Genomic DNA, 13,680 nt, shown 5'->3' with positions numbered 1-13,680 from the left:
ACCTCCCAGCAAGGGTCGACAGGCACCTCACATAGGAGGGCTCTGGCTGGCATCTGGCAGTGCCCGTCTGGGACGAAGCTTCCAGAGGAAGGAACAGGCAGCAATCTTTGCTGTTCTGCAGCCTCTGCTGGTGATACCCAGGCAAACAGGGTCTGTGGTGGACCGCCAGCAAACACCAGCAGACCTGCAGCAGAGAGACCCGAGTGTTAGAAGGAAAACTAACAAACAGAAAGAAATGGCTTCAACATCAACAGAAAGGACGTCCACACAAAAACCCCATTTGAAAGTCACCAACATCAAAGACCAAAGGTAGATAAATCCACAAAGATGAGGAAAAACCAGCACAAAAAGGCTGAAAAATCCAAAAACCAGAACACCTATTCTCCTCCAAAAGATCATAGCTCCTTGTCAGCAAGGGAACAAAACTGGACAGAGAAGGAGTTTGATGAAGTGACAGAAGTAGGCTTCAGAAGGTAGGTAATAACAAACTCCTCTAAGCTAAAGGAGCATGTTCTAACCTAATGCAAGGAAGCTAAGAACCTTGGAAAAAGGTTAGAGGAATTGCTACCTAGAATAACGAGTTTAGAAAAGAACGTAAATGACCTGATGGAGCTGAAAAACAGCACGAAAACTTAATGAAGCATACACAAGTATCAATAGCTGAATCGATCAAGCGGAAGAAAGGATATCAGAGATTGAAGATCAACTTAATGAAACAAAGTGTGAAGACAAGATTAGAGAAAAAAGAATGAAAAGAAATGAACAAAGCCTCCAAGAAATACGGGACTACGTGAAAAGAGCACACCTATGTTTGATTGGTGTACTGGAAAGTGATGGGGAGAATGGAACTAAGTTGGAAAACACTCTTCAGGACATTATCCAGGAGAACTTCCCCAACCTAGCAAGACATGCCAACATTCAAATTCAGGAAACAAAGAAAACACCACAAAGATACTCTTTGAGAAGAGCAACCCCAAGACACATAATCGTCAGATTGGCCAAGGTTGAAATGAAGGAAAAAATGTTAAAGGCAGCCAGACAGAAAGGTCTGGTTACCCACAAAGGGAAGTCCATCAGACTAACAGAGGATCTCTGCAGAAACCCTACAGGCCAGAAGAGAGTCAGGGCCAATATTCGACATTCTTTTTTTTTTTTTTTTTTTTTTTTTGAGACGGAGTTTCACTCTTGTTACCCAGACTGGAGTGCAATGGCGCGATCTCGGCTCACCGCAACCTCTGCCTCCGGGTTCAGGCAATTCTCCTGCCTCAGCCTCTGGAGTAGCTGGGATTACAGGCAAGCGCCACTATGCCCAGCTAATTTTTTGTATTTTTAGTAGAGACGGGGTTTCACCATGTTGACCAGGATGGTCTGACGATCTCTTGACCTCGTGATCCACCCGCCTCGGCCTTCCAAAGTGCTGGGATTACAGGCTTGAGTCACCGCGCCTGGCCTCGACATTCTTAAAGAAAAGAATTTTCAACCCAGAGTTTCATATCCAATCAATCTAAGCTTCATATGTAAAGGAGAAATAAAATCCTTGACAGACAAGCAAATGCTGAGAGATTTTGTCACCACCAGGCCTGCCTTACAAGAGCTCCTGAAGGAAGCACTAAACATGGAAAGGATAAACTGGTACCAGCCACTGCAAATACATACCAAATTGTAAAGACCATTGACACTATAAAGAAACTGCATCAATTAACAGGCAAAACAACCAGCTAGCATCATAATGACAGAACCAAATTCACACATAACAATATTAACTTTAAATGTAAATGGACTAAATGCCCCAATTAGAAGACACAGACTGGCAAATTGGATAAAGAATCAAGACCCTTGGGAGGCCGAGGCGGGTGGATCACAAGGTCAAGAGATCGAGACCATCCTGGTCAACATGGTGAAACCCCATCTCTACTAAAAATAAAAAATTAGCTGGGCACGGTGGCGTGTGCCTGTAATCCCAGCTACTCAGGAGGCTGAGGCAGGAGAATTGCCTGAACCCAGGAGGCGGAGGTTGCGGTGAGCCGAGATCGCGCCATTGCACTCCAGCCTGGGTAACAAGAGTGAAACTCCATCTCAAAAAAAAAAAAAAAAAAAAAAAAAAAGAATCAAGACCCATCAGTGTGCTGTATTCAGGAGACCCATCTCACATACACAGACACACATAGGGTCAAAATAAAGGGATGGAGGAAGATTTACCAAGCAAATGGAAAGCAAAAAAAGCAGGAGTTGCAATCCTAGTCTCTGATAAAACAGACTTTAAACCAACAAAAATTTAAAAAGACAAAGAAGGGCATTACATAATGGTAAAGGGATCAATGCAACAAGAAGAGTTAACTATCCTAACTGTATACACACCCAATACAGGAGCACCTAGATGCATAAAGCAAATTCTTAATGACCTACAAAGAGATTTAGACTCCCACACAATAACAGTGGGAGACTTTAACACCCCACTGTCAATATTAGACAAATCAACGAGACAGAAAATGAAGAAGGCTATTCAGGACTTGAATTCAGCTCTGGACCAAGCAGACCTAATAAACATCTACAGAACTCTTCACCACAAATCAACAGAAAATACATTCTTCTCAGCACTATATCACACTTATTCTAAAATCGACCACATAATTGGAAGTAAAACACTCCTCAGCAAATGCAAAAGAATGGAAATCATAAAAAACAGTCTCTCAGACCACAGTGCAATCAAATTAGAACTCCGGATTAAGAAACTCACTCAAAACTGCATAACTACATGGAAACTGAACAACCTGCTCCTGGATGACTGCTGGGTAAATAACAAAGTGAGGGCAGAAATCAGTAAGTTCTTTGAAAACAGTGAGAAAAAAGACACAATGTACCAGAATCTCTGGAACACAGCTAAAGCAGTGTTTATAGGGAAATTCATAGCACTAAATGCCCACAGGAGAAAGCAGGAAAGATCTAAAATTGACACCCTCACATCACAATTAAAATAACTAGAGAAGCAAGAGCAAACAAATTCAAAAGCCAGCAGAAGACAAGAAATAACTAAGATCAGAGCAGCAGAACTGAAGGAGAGAGAGACACGAAAAACCCTTTAAAAAAAAAAAATCAATGAATCCAGGAGCTGGTTTTTTGAAAAGATCAACAATATAGACTGCTAGCCAAACTAATGAATAAGAAAAGAGAGAAGAATAAAATAGACACAACAAAAAATGAGAAAGGAGATATCACCATGAATCCCACAGAAATACAAACTACCCCCAGAGAATACTATAAACACCTCTAAGCAAATAAACAAGAAAATCTAGAAGAAATGGATAAATTCCTGGACACATACACTCTCCCAAGACTAAGTCAGGAAGAAATCGCATCCCTGAATAGACCAATAACAAGGTCTGAAATTGAGGCAGTAATTAATAGCCTACCAACCAAAAAAGCCCAGGACCAGATGGATTCACAGCTGAATTCTACCAGACGTACAAAGAGGGGCTGATACCATTCCTTCTGAAACTATTCCAAATGATACAAAAAGAGGGACTCCTCACTAACTCATTGTTTAATGCCAGCATCATCCTGATATCAAAACCTGGCAGAGACACACACAGAAAAATGAAATTTCAGGCCAATATCCCTGAGGAACATCGATGCAAAACTCCTCAGTAAAATACTGGCAAACCAAATCCAGCAGCACATCAAAAACCTTATCCACCACGATCGAGTTGGCTTCATCCCTTGGATGCAAGGCTTGTTGAACATACGCAAATCGATAAACGTAATCCATCACATAAACAGAACCAATGACAAATAACACACGTTTATCTCAATAGATGCAGAAAAGGTCTTTGATAAAATTCAACATCCCTTCATGCTAAAAACTCTCAATAAACTAGGTATTGATGGAACATATCTCAAAATAATAAGAGCTATTTATGATAAACCCATAGCCAATATCATACTGAATGCACATAAGCTGTAAGCATTACCTTTGAAAACTGGCACAAGACAAGGATGTTCTCTCTCACCACCCCTATTAAACATAGTATTGGAAGTTCTGGCCAGGGCAATCAGGCAAGAGAAATAAATGAAGGGTATTCACACAGGAAGAGAGGAAGTCAAATTGTCTCTGTTTGCAGATGACATGGTTGTGTATTTAGAAGACCCCATCGTCTCAGCCTAAAATCTCCTTAAGCTGAGAAGCAACTTCAGCAGACTGTCAGGATACAAAATCAATGTGCAAAAATCACAAGCATTCCTATACACTAATAATAGACAGAGAGCCAAATCATGAGTGAACTCCCATTCACAATTGCTACAAAGAGAATTAAACACCGAGGAATACATGTTATAAGGGATGTGAAGGACCTCTTCAAGGAGAACTACAAACCATTGTTCAAAGAAATAAGAGAGGCAACAAACAAATGGAAAAACGTTCCATGCTCATGGATAGGAAGAATCAAGATTGTGAAAATGGCCATACTGCCAAAAGTAATTTATAGATTCAATGCTATCCCCATTAAGCTACCATTGACTTTCTTCACAGAATTGGAAAAAACTACTTTACATTTCATATGGAACCAAAAAAGTCTGTATAGCCAAGACAAGCCTAAGCAAAACAAAACAAAAACAAAAACAAAACAAAGCTTCAGGCATCACATTACCTGACTTTAAACTATACTACAAGGCTACAGTAATGAAAACAGCATGGTACTAGTACCAAAACAGATATATAGACCAATGGAACAGAACGGAGGCCCCAGAAATAATGCCACACTTCTGCAACCATTTGATCTTTGACAAACCTGACAAAAACAAGCAATGGGGAAAGGATTCCCTATTTAATAAATAGTGTTGGGAAAACTGACTAGCCATATACAGAAAACTGAGACTGCACTGCTTCCTTACACCTTCTACAAAAATTAACTCAAGATGTATTTAAGACTGAAATGTAAGACCAAAAACCATAAAAACCCTAGAAGAAAACCTAGACAGTACCATTCAGGACATAGGCATGGGCAAAGACTTCATGACTAAAACAACAAAAGCAATGACAACAAAAGCCAAAATTGACAAATGGGATCTAATTAAACTAAAGAGCTCTGCACAGCAAAATAAACTATCATCAGAATGAACAGACAACCTATAGAATGGGAGAAAAGTTTTGCAATCTATCCACCTGACAAAGGGCTAATGGCCAGAATATACAAAGAACTTAAAGAAATTTACAAGAAAAAAAAACAACCCCATCAAAAAGTGGGATGAAGGATACAGACAGACACTTCTCAAAGGAACAGATTTATGTGGCCAAAAAAAAAATGAAAAAAAAAAAGCTCATCATCACTGGTCATTAGAGAAAAGCAAATCAAAACCACAATGATATAACATCTCATGTCAGTTAGAATGGCTATCATTAAGAAGTCAAGAACTTCAACAGATGCTGGAGAGGATGTGGAGAAGTAGGAACACTTTTACACTGTTGGTGGGAGTGTAAATTAGTCCAACCATTGTGGAAGACAGTGTGGCGATTCTTCAAGGATCTAGAACAAGAAATACCATTTGACCCAGCAATTCTATTACTGGGTATATACCCAAAGGATTGTAAATCATTATACTATAAAGACACACGCACACACATGTTCATTGCAGCTCTGTTTACAATAGCAAGACTCAGAACCAACCCAAATGCCCATCAAGGATAGACTGGATGAAGAAAATGTGGCACGTATACACCATGGAATACTATGCAGCCATAAAAAAGGATGAATTCATGTCTTTTGCAGGGATATGGATGAAGCTGGAAACCATCATTCTCAGCAAACTAACACAAGAACAGAAAATCAAACACCGCATGTTCTCACTCATAAGTGGGAGTTGAACAATAAGAATACATGGACACAGGGAGGGGAACATCACACACCAGAGCCTGTTGGGGGATCAGGGGCTAGGGGAGGAATAGCATTAGGAGAAATACCTAATGTAGATGACCGGCTGATGGGTGCAGCAAACCACCAAGGCACATGTATACCTATGTAACATACCTGTATGTTCTGCACATGTATCCCAGATATATTTAAAATATATCTACATATCTATACATAATTTTACATTTAACTGCCTCTAACTTTTATATCTTGGTGAGGGTTGTTAACTGGGAATTATTAATCCTTTAAAAAAAGTGAGTGATTATTTGAAAAGTCAGCAGAGTAATTACCTCTGGGGTGTGCAAAGGGGGAAGTAGTGATCAGGGTGGGGCAAACGGGAGGGTTCCAAAACCCTGCCAACCTTCTGTTCCTTGCTCTGCATGTTAGTGACTGGACTTCAACATTGCATAACCACAGGGGCACTGTTCACGTTGGATCATATGAACAGGGCACCCTGGAATCCCGCAGATAGAGTTTGCACCGATGCCCTGGCAGCCACAGCCTACGTGGCTGTTGTACCTGGCAAACACAGGTGTGGAGGAAAGGAGTTCTCGGCATGGAGGTTGAGGACAGATGTGCATGAGGTTGTCCGAGCTCACCCAGGAGTGTGTTCCAGGTGGGCTAAAGTCAATGGATGTTACTCACCATGACCACTGTGATCCTACGATTGCCATCTCACATCCCTGTGTGCGGTGCCCTGGGCCTGCGCCATGGCCTGGATGGCCACCCTTGGGGACTCTGGCTGGTGGGCATCCGAGGAGACTCACACACCTTCAGCCCTAGCTGGAGTCTGAAAAGGACACGCTCTTTTCTGTGGGCAGAGTGAGAGTTCCCATCTGGAGATGTCCCTGTGGGAGCCCCGGCACCTGGTGCAGGTGGGATTCTGCTCAGGGCTCCGCCACTGCGGCTGCATGAAGGGCAGGCACGCAGCTCGGCAGAGCTCCGGAGCCCATCAGAGCTGAGTGGTAGGACAAGGCAGGAGGAGGGGGATCTAAGACTCTTCAGGCCACGCCCCACATTCCTCTTGGTGGGAGAGGAGGCTTAAGGAAAGAGCAAGAGGGGGCACTGATTGAGGGAAGGGATTCGACCTCCTCCTCTCCACTGGGGCCCAGATGGAGTCCTCTAATCCCAGGAGCCTCGGATTTTGCACTTATTTCCCCTAGAAGCGGAAGGCTCTGCCCGACCATGGCCTGGGGCATACATGTTACAGGTCCATTATTGTGCCGAGACATCCCATTCATCCCACAGAGGATCGGGAGCCAATTCCAGCTTTCTGAGAGCCCGTGCACCCGTCCCTGTGTTTGGGGATATCCCCTTCATCCCATTCCACGCCCTCCTAGGTGTTAGAATTGAACAGCACCTCTTGTGAAAAGTAGATCCCAGCTCTGCTTTTGCCATTCGATCCTTCACGGATCCTTCACCACAGCTTCCACTCCATGAATCAGCCCTTTCTCTCTCAAGGGAGAGCACCCCGATTAATATGATTCCCAAGTGCATACCAAGAACCAGCTCTGTCCGCAGCTCATTACACTCCTTCCCCTCTCCTGAATGTTCTCCTCAACACCTCCAGGGCAGAATGCACCAAAGCCCAAACAGGCCACACCAAATAAGCCCGGCGTTTACTTGATCTCTGTCCCATGTTACCCCAATATTACCGAGCTCCCCCAGCTGCCACCCTGGGAGATTTTTTCAAACGTTCTCAGGCTAATTCAGAGCTCCCCCAGCTCACCCTGTGAGATTTTACTAACATTCTCGGCCTACTTCCAGGCTCCCCTCTAACTCACCTGGGGGATTTGTTTCTCAAACGTTCCTGGGGTACTTCCGAGCTCCCCAGTTTACCCTGGGGATTTTTTTCTAATAGTACTCGGGATACCTTCAGCTTAGCCTCTCCTTTCTCCATTGCTCAGGCAACTCTTTATCCCTGGTTCGAGTCCCCACACTTGGGTGCCACTTAACGAGATCCAGCTTAGACGGGAGACCCCTGCCCAGGTGGCACTGAAGGTATTTGAGAGGCAGACACCCAGATAGCACAACAGAATGGATCTATCCTGGGGAACCAACAGCCTGAGAGCCTGCGGGGCTGACAGCTCTCCAAACTGAAGGCTTCGAGCAGACTTTAATCCACGTATTTATTTGCTCTTAGTCAGGTGATTCTCATTAATATACAGGTGTTCTATTTTTACTTATAACTTAAAAATACATCAGGTAGGCAGCTATTACTCGCCTACCACTAATCACAAACTAAACGTATCTTTCATAGGGGAGCCGTGGGGGCAGAGTAAACTTAATGTTCCTCAGCAGGTGCATGCAGGGGTGCACACACACATACACACGATAACCTTGAATGGTATCTGCATTTCTCCTGTCTTCGTTTGCTCAACACCCAGTCTCTTGGTGATGGGAGCTGGCAGAACCTATACATACCTCCTCACTGGAACCGGAATCTGTGCCCGAGTCTGGGGCCTGCCCAGCCCACGATTCCAGCTGAAGGAAGGAAGTGATCCCAACTGTCAGGGAGGGTGAAGGGCAAACAGGGAGCTCAAGGAAATCTCGTGTGACCTTGAAGGCAGTCTGGAACAGTGAGCAAGAACACGAAGCATCCTGTCCAGAAAACCTGCAGCCTTAGGTGTGGAGGAACAATATTTGACAGAGACCATCCAAGAACAGCCAGGCCTAGCATCCACGCTTGCCATGGAAAGCAGCTGACCATTTTCAAATCAAGGGTACGGAGCCAACTGGCTGCAGAAGGCGCTGTTGGCTGCTGATAGGACACCAAGGATCAAGTTGGCCTGCAGGCTCCAGAACAGACTCATCGCCCCCACCTCCAACCAAGAGACTACCCCGCCCTTTTCTTCTGCACTCCCTGTGCCTTCCCTTTTGCTTGGCCACCCACCGGGATATGGCTTCTGCCTCCACCTGGCTACCGAAGCTGAGGAGGAGACCTGACGGGATTTGGTAACTGAGGTTCAAAGGTGACAGCCGAGAGAGGAACTGAGGATGCCACGTGGGTTTCTGGCCCAGATGACCTGTGCGCACGCGGTGGCACCGGAGGGACATAATGGCTCCAGAAGGAGGACTGCGCCCCTGAGAGGGGAGGATAAGCTCCATCCTGTTCCTCAACAGCACAGAAATAACCATGCAGGAAAGGTCTCCGGCGTCAGGCCACGGGGGAGAGCAAGGATGCTTACGACGGAAAGGATGGCAACAGGGCAGAACTGGGACAGTGAACCCCAGGAAGAAAGGCAAGAGAGACACGGCTCTGGAAGGAGGCTATCAGTTACTACTGAAGTGGAGGGAGAATAGCACTGAAGAAGGGGACCTGTGAGACCCTAAAGTACGAGGAGAAGGGGAGGGACCATGAGCAGGGCATGTCGAGGAAAGGGAGGAAATGCTCCTATGGTCAGACAGGGCCCCCACGGCACCTAGACCCAGGGCACTATGGTGAGCCCCAGTGCAGGGCTGCTGCTCAGAGGCCGGCCCAGGCGCCCCACAGGGAGAGGCCCACCACAGAGATCCAGGGGAACTGTTCTTCCAGCACCAGGGAACAGAGCAACACCCCACACCCCCCAACACTCCCAACAATCGCAGAGAGGGCAGACCACAGAACACAGAATATGAGAACGACTTTATTTGAAACTGCTATGAACTGCGGTGGGAAGAGGGCAAACATAGCGGAAGAGAGGGAGCCTTGGCTGAAGAGGATACTAAAGGAACCAGCTTGGCTGCAGCTCTGGGACTCCAAAGGTTGCAGCTGCACATCTTGTAGGAAGGCGCTGGCTCCATCCTGTGAAACAGAGCAGGTTCAGGGACAGGCCCCCAGCCAGGGCCAGCCCACAGGCCTCCTAAGCTACCAGGATTGTGGCAAGGGGCATGGTGTGTGCAACACTCACTTCAGTGGTCCTGGGACTTGTCAGTGAAGTACTGCATGGCCGCTGAAACAGGCAGAACCCGGCACCCCAGACCCAGTGAAACAGAAACCCATCCCCTGCCCCCATGGGGAACTGCCTAGCCCTGCAACCTGTAACCCCACCAGCCCTGGTACTGACTCACTCGCTGGTCACCTGAAGTAAAGGTGGAAATGCCTTCTAAGCAGGAAAGTGGTTCTCAGGTGTTGGGGCATCCCAGAACCGTTCAGAATGTGTTTCCAAGACAGACACGCCAGCCACCAAGCAAAACCCGCACAAGCTGTACCAGGCAGCAGTTAAAGGGAAAACGCATGCGGTATCTCTAATGGCCCTAAGAGAAGGAGATCTCTGGGACTCGTGGACAAAGTGTATACGGAGTTCAGACGACACTTGCTGTCTGCGCACACCCCAGCTGGAAAGGCACGGAAGGCTCCAGGGCCAGGCCTGCTTGGTTCTCTTCCCCAGAGGAAAGTCAGTCCCGGTGATGCCGCCTGCACCTGCACCCCACCCCCACCCTCGGCACCTGCAGAAAGACAGCGCTGCCCATCCCTGCCCCAGCCAGGGCTCCGTCATACCTAGTTGGTCTCTAAGGTCCTCAACTTCCCTCTGCAACCAGACACACTAGACCGCCAGACACGGGAGGAAGAGAAAAGTTTAGTCAATTCTGGCCCCGTCTCTCCCTGTCCTCCCTCTCTCCCCCAACCCTTATAGCACCCATAGCCTGCAGCCCGGTGGTGAGGTGGATTGGCACAGAACCCTCAGTGGAAAGGAGGCACTCACTCTCTGTGGGGTGTGGAAGGCAGAGGCCTGGGGAACCCAGGAACCAGTTTAACCTTGACACGGGTCCCACCATCTAATGTGGACCTCTATTTCTAGGATCCACACAAAGCATTACCCGAGGACAGCCCTGGGCTCTCCGGCGCGGTTGCTGCCTTTCCGGTCTCAGAGGATGGACACATGGCTGCTGGTCACCTGATAGAGACCACAAAATTCCCCTTCCAAGCCTCCCGGTGAGGTGGAAAGGGCCTACAAGGGTCCAACATGAGACAGCATCACCCTCTGCTGGCAACACGTTGGCCCTGCTCTGCCCAGCAGCTCCAACCCTCCCTGTGGGACTGCCTTCCCTGTTCCCCAGTGTGAGCCCATGTGCACCTGTGGCCCCCTAGTGTTTCGGCTCCGGGTTGGACACCAGCAGCACCGCAGCCACAGGCAGGCCCTAGGAGGGGCAGTGTGGCTGAGCAGGACTTAACAGAAAAGGGCTCAGTACTGCCAAAAGTCTCCTTCCAGAGTTGGAGTTTGGGGCTCTGCTCCAAAGCACCCCCCATCACACAAACCCCACTCAGAGCCAGCCCCATCGACAGCCCGTTTCCCGTGGGACAGCTGCCTGGGTGGGAAGGGAAGCCTGGGAACAAGGCTGAGCCCCCAGAAGCAACAGAGCCAGAGGTTTCCCTCCCTCCCCGACCCCTCTCCCCTCCACCCCTATCAAATCCACAAGACTCACTGGAGGTTGCATGGCGTCTGGGCCCGAGGCCTCCCAGGCTGTAGGCCGAGGGTTCTGAAGTTCCTGGAATTTGGGGAGCTGTGATGCTGGGGTCGCCACTGCTGAATTCTCCATGACACATGGACAGGCAAGACAGCCCTGGCCTGTCAGTGCGAAACTAAAACAGAAATTTCTTGCGGTGGGGCAAGCAGTGATTTCACGTGGGGAGAAGTTGTGGAAAGGTGGAGACTGTGGAGCCTAATCTCATTAGCACTTTCTCCCTCCGTCAGCCCCAGGCCGGAGACACAGCCCAGCCACGGAAAACACTGGGGATACTGAGATTGGCCGGGCCCCCTGCCAGGTGGCTCGGGCTACATCGCGCTACAGCTAAGGAAGGAGGAATCAGGAAGTGGATGAGCCTAGATGCCCCAGCTTTGCAGCCCACACTTTAAGGGGTCACCCGATCCAAACCAGCTGCCAGCCCTGCCTTCCATCCCAGCTCCCCTCTGGGGGAAGAGGCAGGACCCTACAGAGTGTCCAGAGGCATGCCCGTCACACACCTAGTGCTCCCTTTAACGTGGGCCTTTACAAGGAAGACCCCGATTGGGCATTCTAGTATCCCTGGGCTCCCGATGATAATCCTTGAGCAAGGGACAGAGTGGGCATGGGTAAACAGGTGTGTGCTGGAAGAGAGGAGGCATGGGGAGAGACAGAGGAGGAGGAGTTTGAAGAAGTAGAGGAGGGCGAGAAGGGTCTACTCACTTGGGCCCCCGGGGCGTCATCTCTATGTGGGTCATTATCCTCTCTGGCCGCAGCCTGGGACTCCCTGGTCCTACTTCCCGCAGGTTTCCTGGCAGGGCTGCTGTGCTTAGGCTTTTGGAGTTTCTTGGACATCCCTTGCGGCCGCACACCTGAGAATGGCAGGAAGGTGGCCAGCTCCTGGGGAGTGGCTGAGAGTCTCTCTCGGCAGATAGGAAATGCTCTCCCCAGGGCCAGTTGAGAGGCACCTCCTTGGGACTTCTTCTCCTGGGCCATCTTCCTCCTCCGAGGGCCCCGGGGCAGGGTCCCTGTCGTGGCAGCTCCTGAGCAGCTGGCCCTGACCTCCACATTTCCCCGGGCCCGGCTTTGCAATTTCTTCCGGGGAGACTTCTCCAGCTCTCCCACAGCTGGCCTCTACACAAGTGGAGTGAGTCCGCGGGGAGCAGAGGTCAGGAAAGAGCCCAGCACCTGTGAGAAACGCTGCTTGCGGTGCCTCCGTGTGCCTGCTGTTTTCTTGGGGCTCTGGGGCTTGACCTGGCTCCCTCCGTTGCGGTGAATGCCCACCCTCATCGGCCGCAAGTCGCAGCTCTCATCTACGGAATCAGAGTCTTCCACAGACAGCACAGCGGGCCTTTCGAGGAGGGCTGCTGGGGATCCACATGGATTCTCCATCTGCTCTTCGAGCCCCTTTGCAGGCGCTGCCAGGCCGGGCCTGCCCCAGGACCAGTGACGTGGAGAGGGCCGGCGGAGGCATGATGCCTTTTTCCAGGCCTGGGGCCCAGCGCGCCTCTCTCACTGGGACTGACCTCCAGTCCCGCCCAGTTGTCAGCAGACCCTTTGGCAGCGGTGCCTTCTGGGGACGGGTGTCACTGGATGCTGGTCAGTGGGATGATGGCGGCTGGCTCCTAGGCCAGGTAGGACGAGTAGTCCACACCATCCCCTTGGTTGTCGACCAGGGTGCCAGGCGGGGCTTCCCGGCCCCAGAGCACCACCCTTCCTTGCTCTATCAATTCGCTGTCTGACTCCACACTGAAGCCCCCTGGATCTGCGAACCCACTCTCGCCCACGCTCTTGCACTCACTGCTTCGCAGCACCCCCAAATGAAAGCTGTGGACGTGGCCGTGGCCCAGTGGGGCTCCTGAGCTTGCAGTTAGGGCGCCAGCCTGTTCACCACCCTCTGGGCCGAAACCGGCCTCCAAAAAGGACACCTCGTCGGAGGAACTCATGGCCCCAGTCCAGTCAGCATGGGCTGTGGGGAGACGGTCTTCCTGGTAACGGTGGGAGGGGAGAGTTAAGACCAGGCAAGCCCAGCTGAGGGGGCCACGCAACAGGAACAGGAAGGCCTGCGGGACACCACAGCCCTCACCACAGGCGACAGATGTCCCTGACATCTCATGGCTTCTGCGCACCCTCTAAGCCCTCACCTTCCCTTCTCATCGGTGTGTCCTTCGCCAACCAGCACACCCCTTGTTGAGCGAGGCCTCTGGGCTTTACCTAATTGGGACACGGGCGCTTGGTTTGCCCGGACGCCTGTCATTTGACTGGTTGGCTGCGCTCCATTCAGAGTGCGCGCTGGAGCTCACCACCCACCTCTTTCTTGCTATCCTGCTGCCTCTGGCCAGGCACCTACTTT

The 13,680-nt window shown here is 49.5% G+C and overlaps 1 protein-coding gene across 1 annotated transcript; it reads right to left on the bottom strand.

Annotated features, from left to right (window-relative positions):
- Positions 1–9,794: 9,794 nt before the first annotated feature.
- Positions 9,795–13,273, bottom strand: LOC105705662 (uncharacterized protein CXorf49). The gene is given in 6 exon segments (XM_012435586.2): positions 9,795–9,835; positions 10,384–10,429; positions 10,704–10,780; positions 11,310–11,466; positions 12,051–12,670; positions 12,673–13,273. Coding segments are annotated over 6 exon segments (1,542 nt in total).
- Between the last annotated feature and the right edge of the window lie 407 nt (positions 13,274–13,680).

The sequence above is a fragment of the Aotus nancymaae genome, unplaced genomic scaffold (genome assembly GCF_030222135.1).
Source record: "Aotus nancymaae isolate 86718 unplaced genomic scaffold, 86718_ANA_hifiasm-v0.15.2.pri h1tg000081l, whole genome shotgun sequence".
Taxonomy (NCBI): Eukaryota; Metazoa; Chordata; class Mammalia; order Primates; family Aotidae; genus Aotus; species Aotus nancymaae.
The sequence above is the reverse complement of the archived record's forward strand: the minus strand, read 5'-3'. Positions and strand labels throughout refer to the sequence as shown.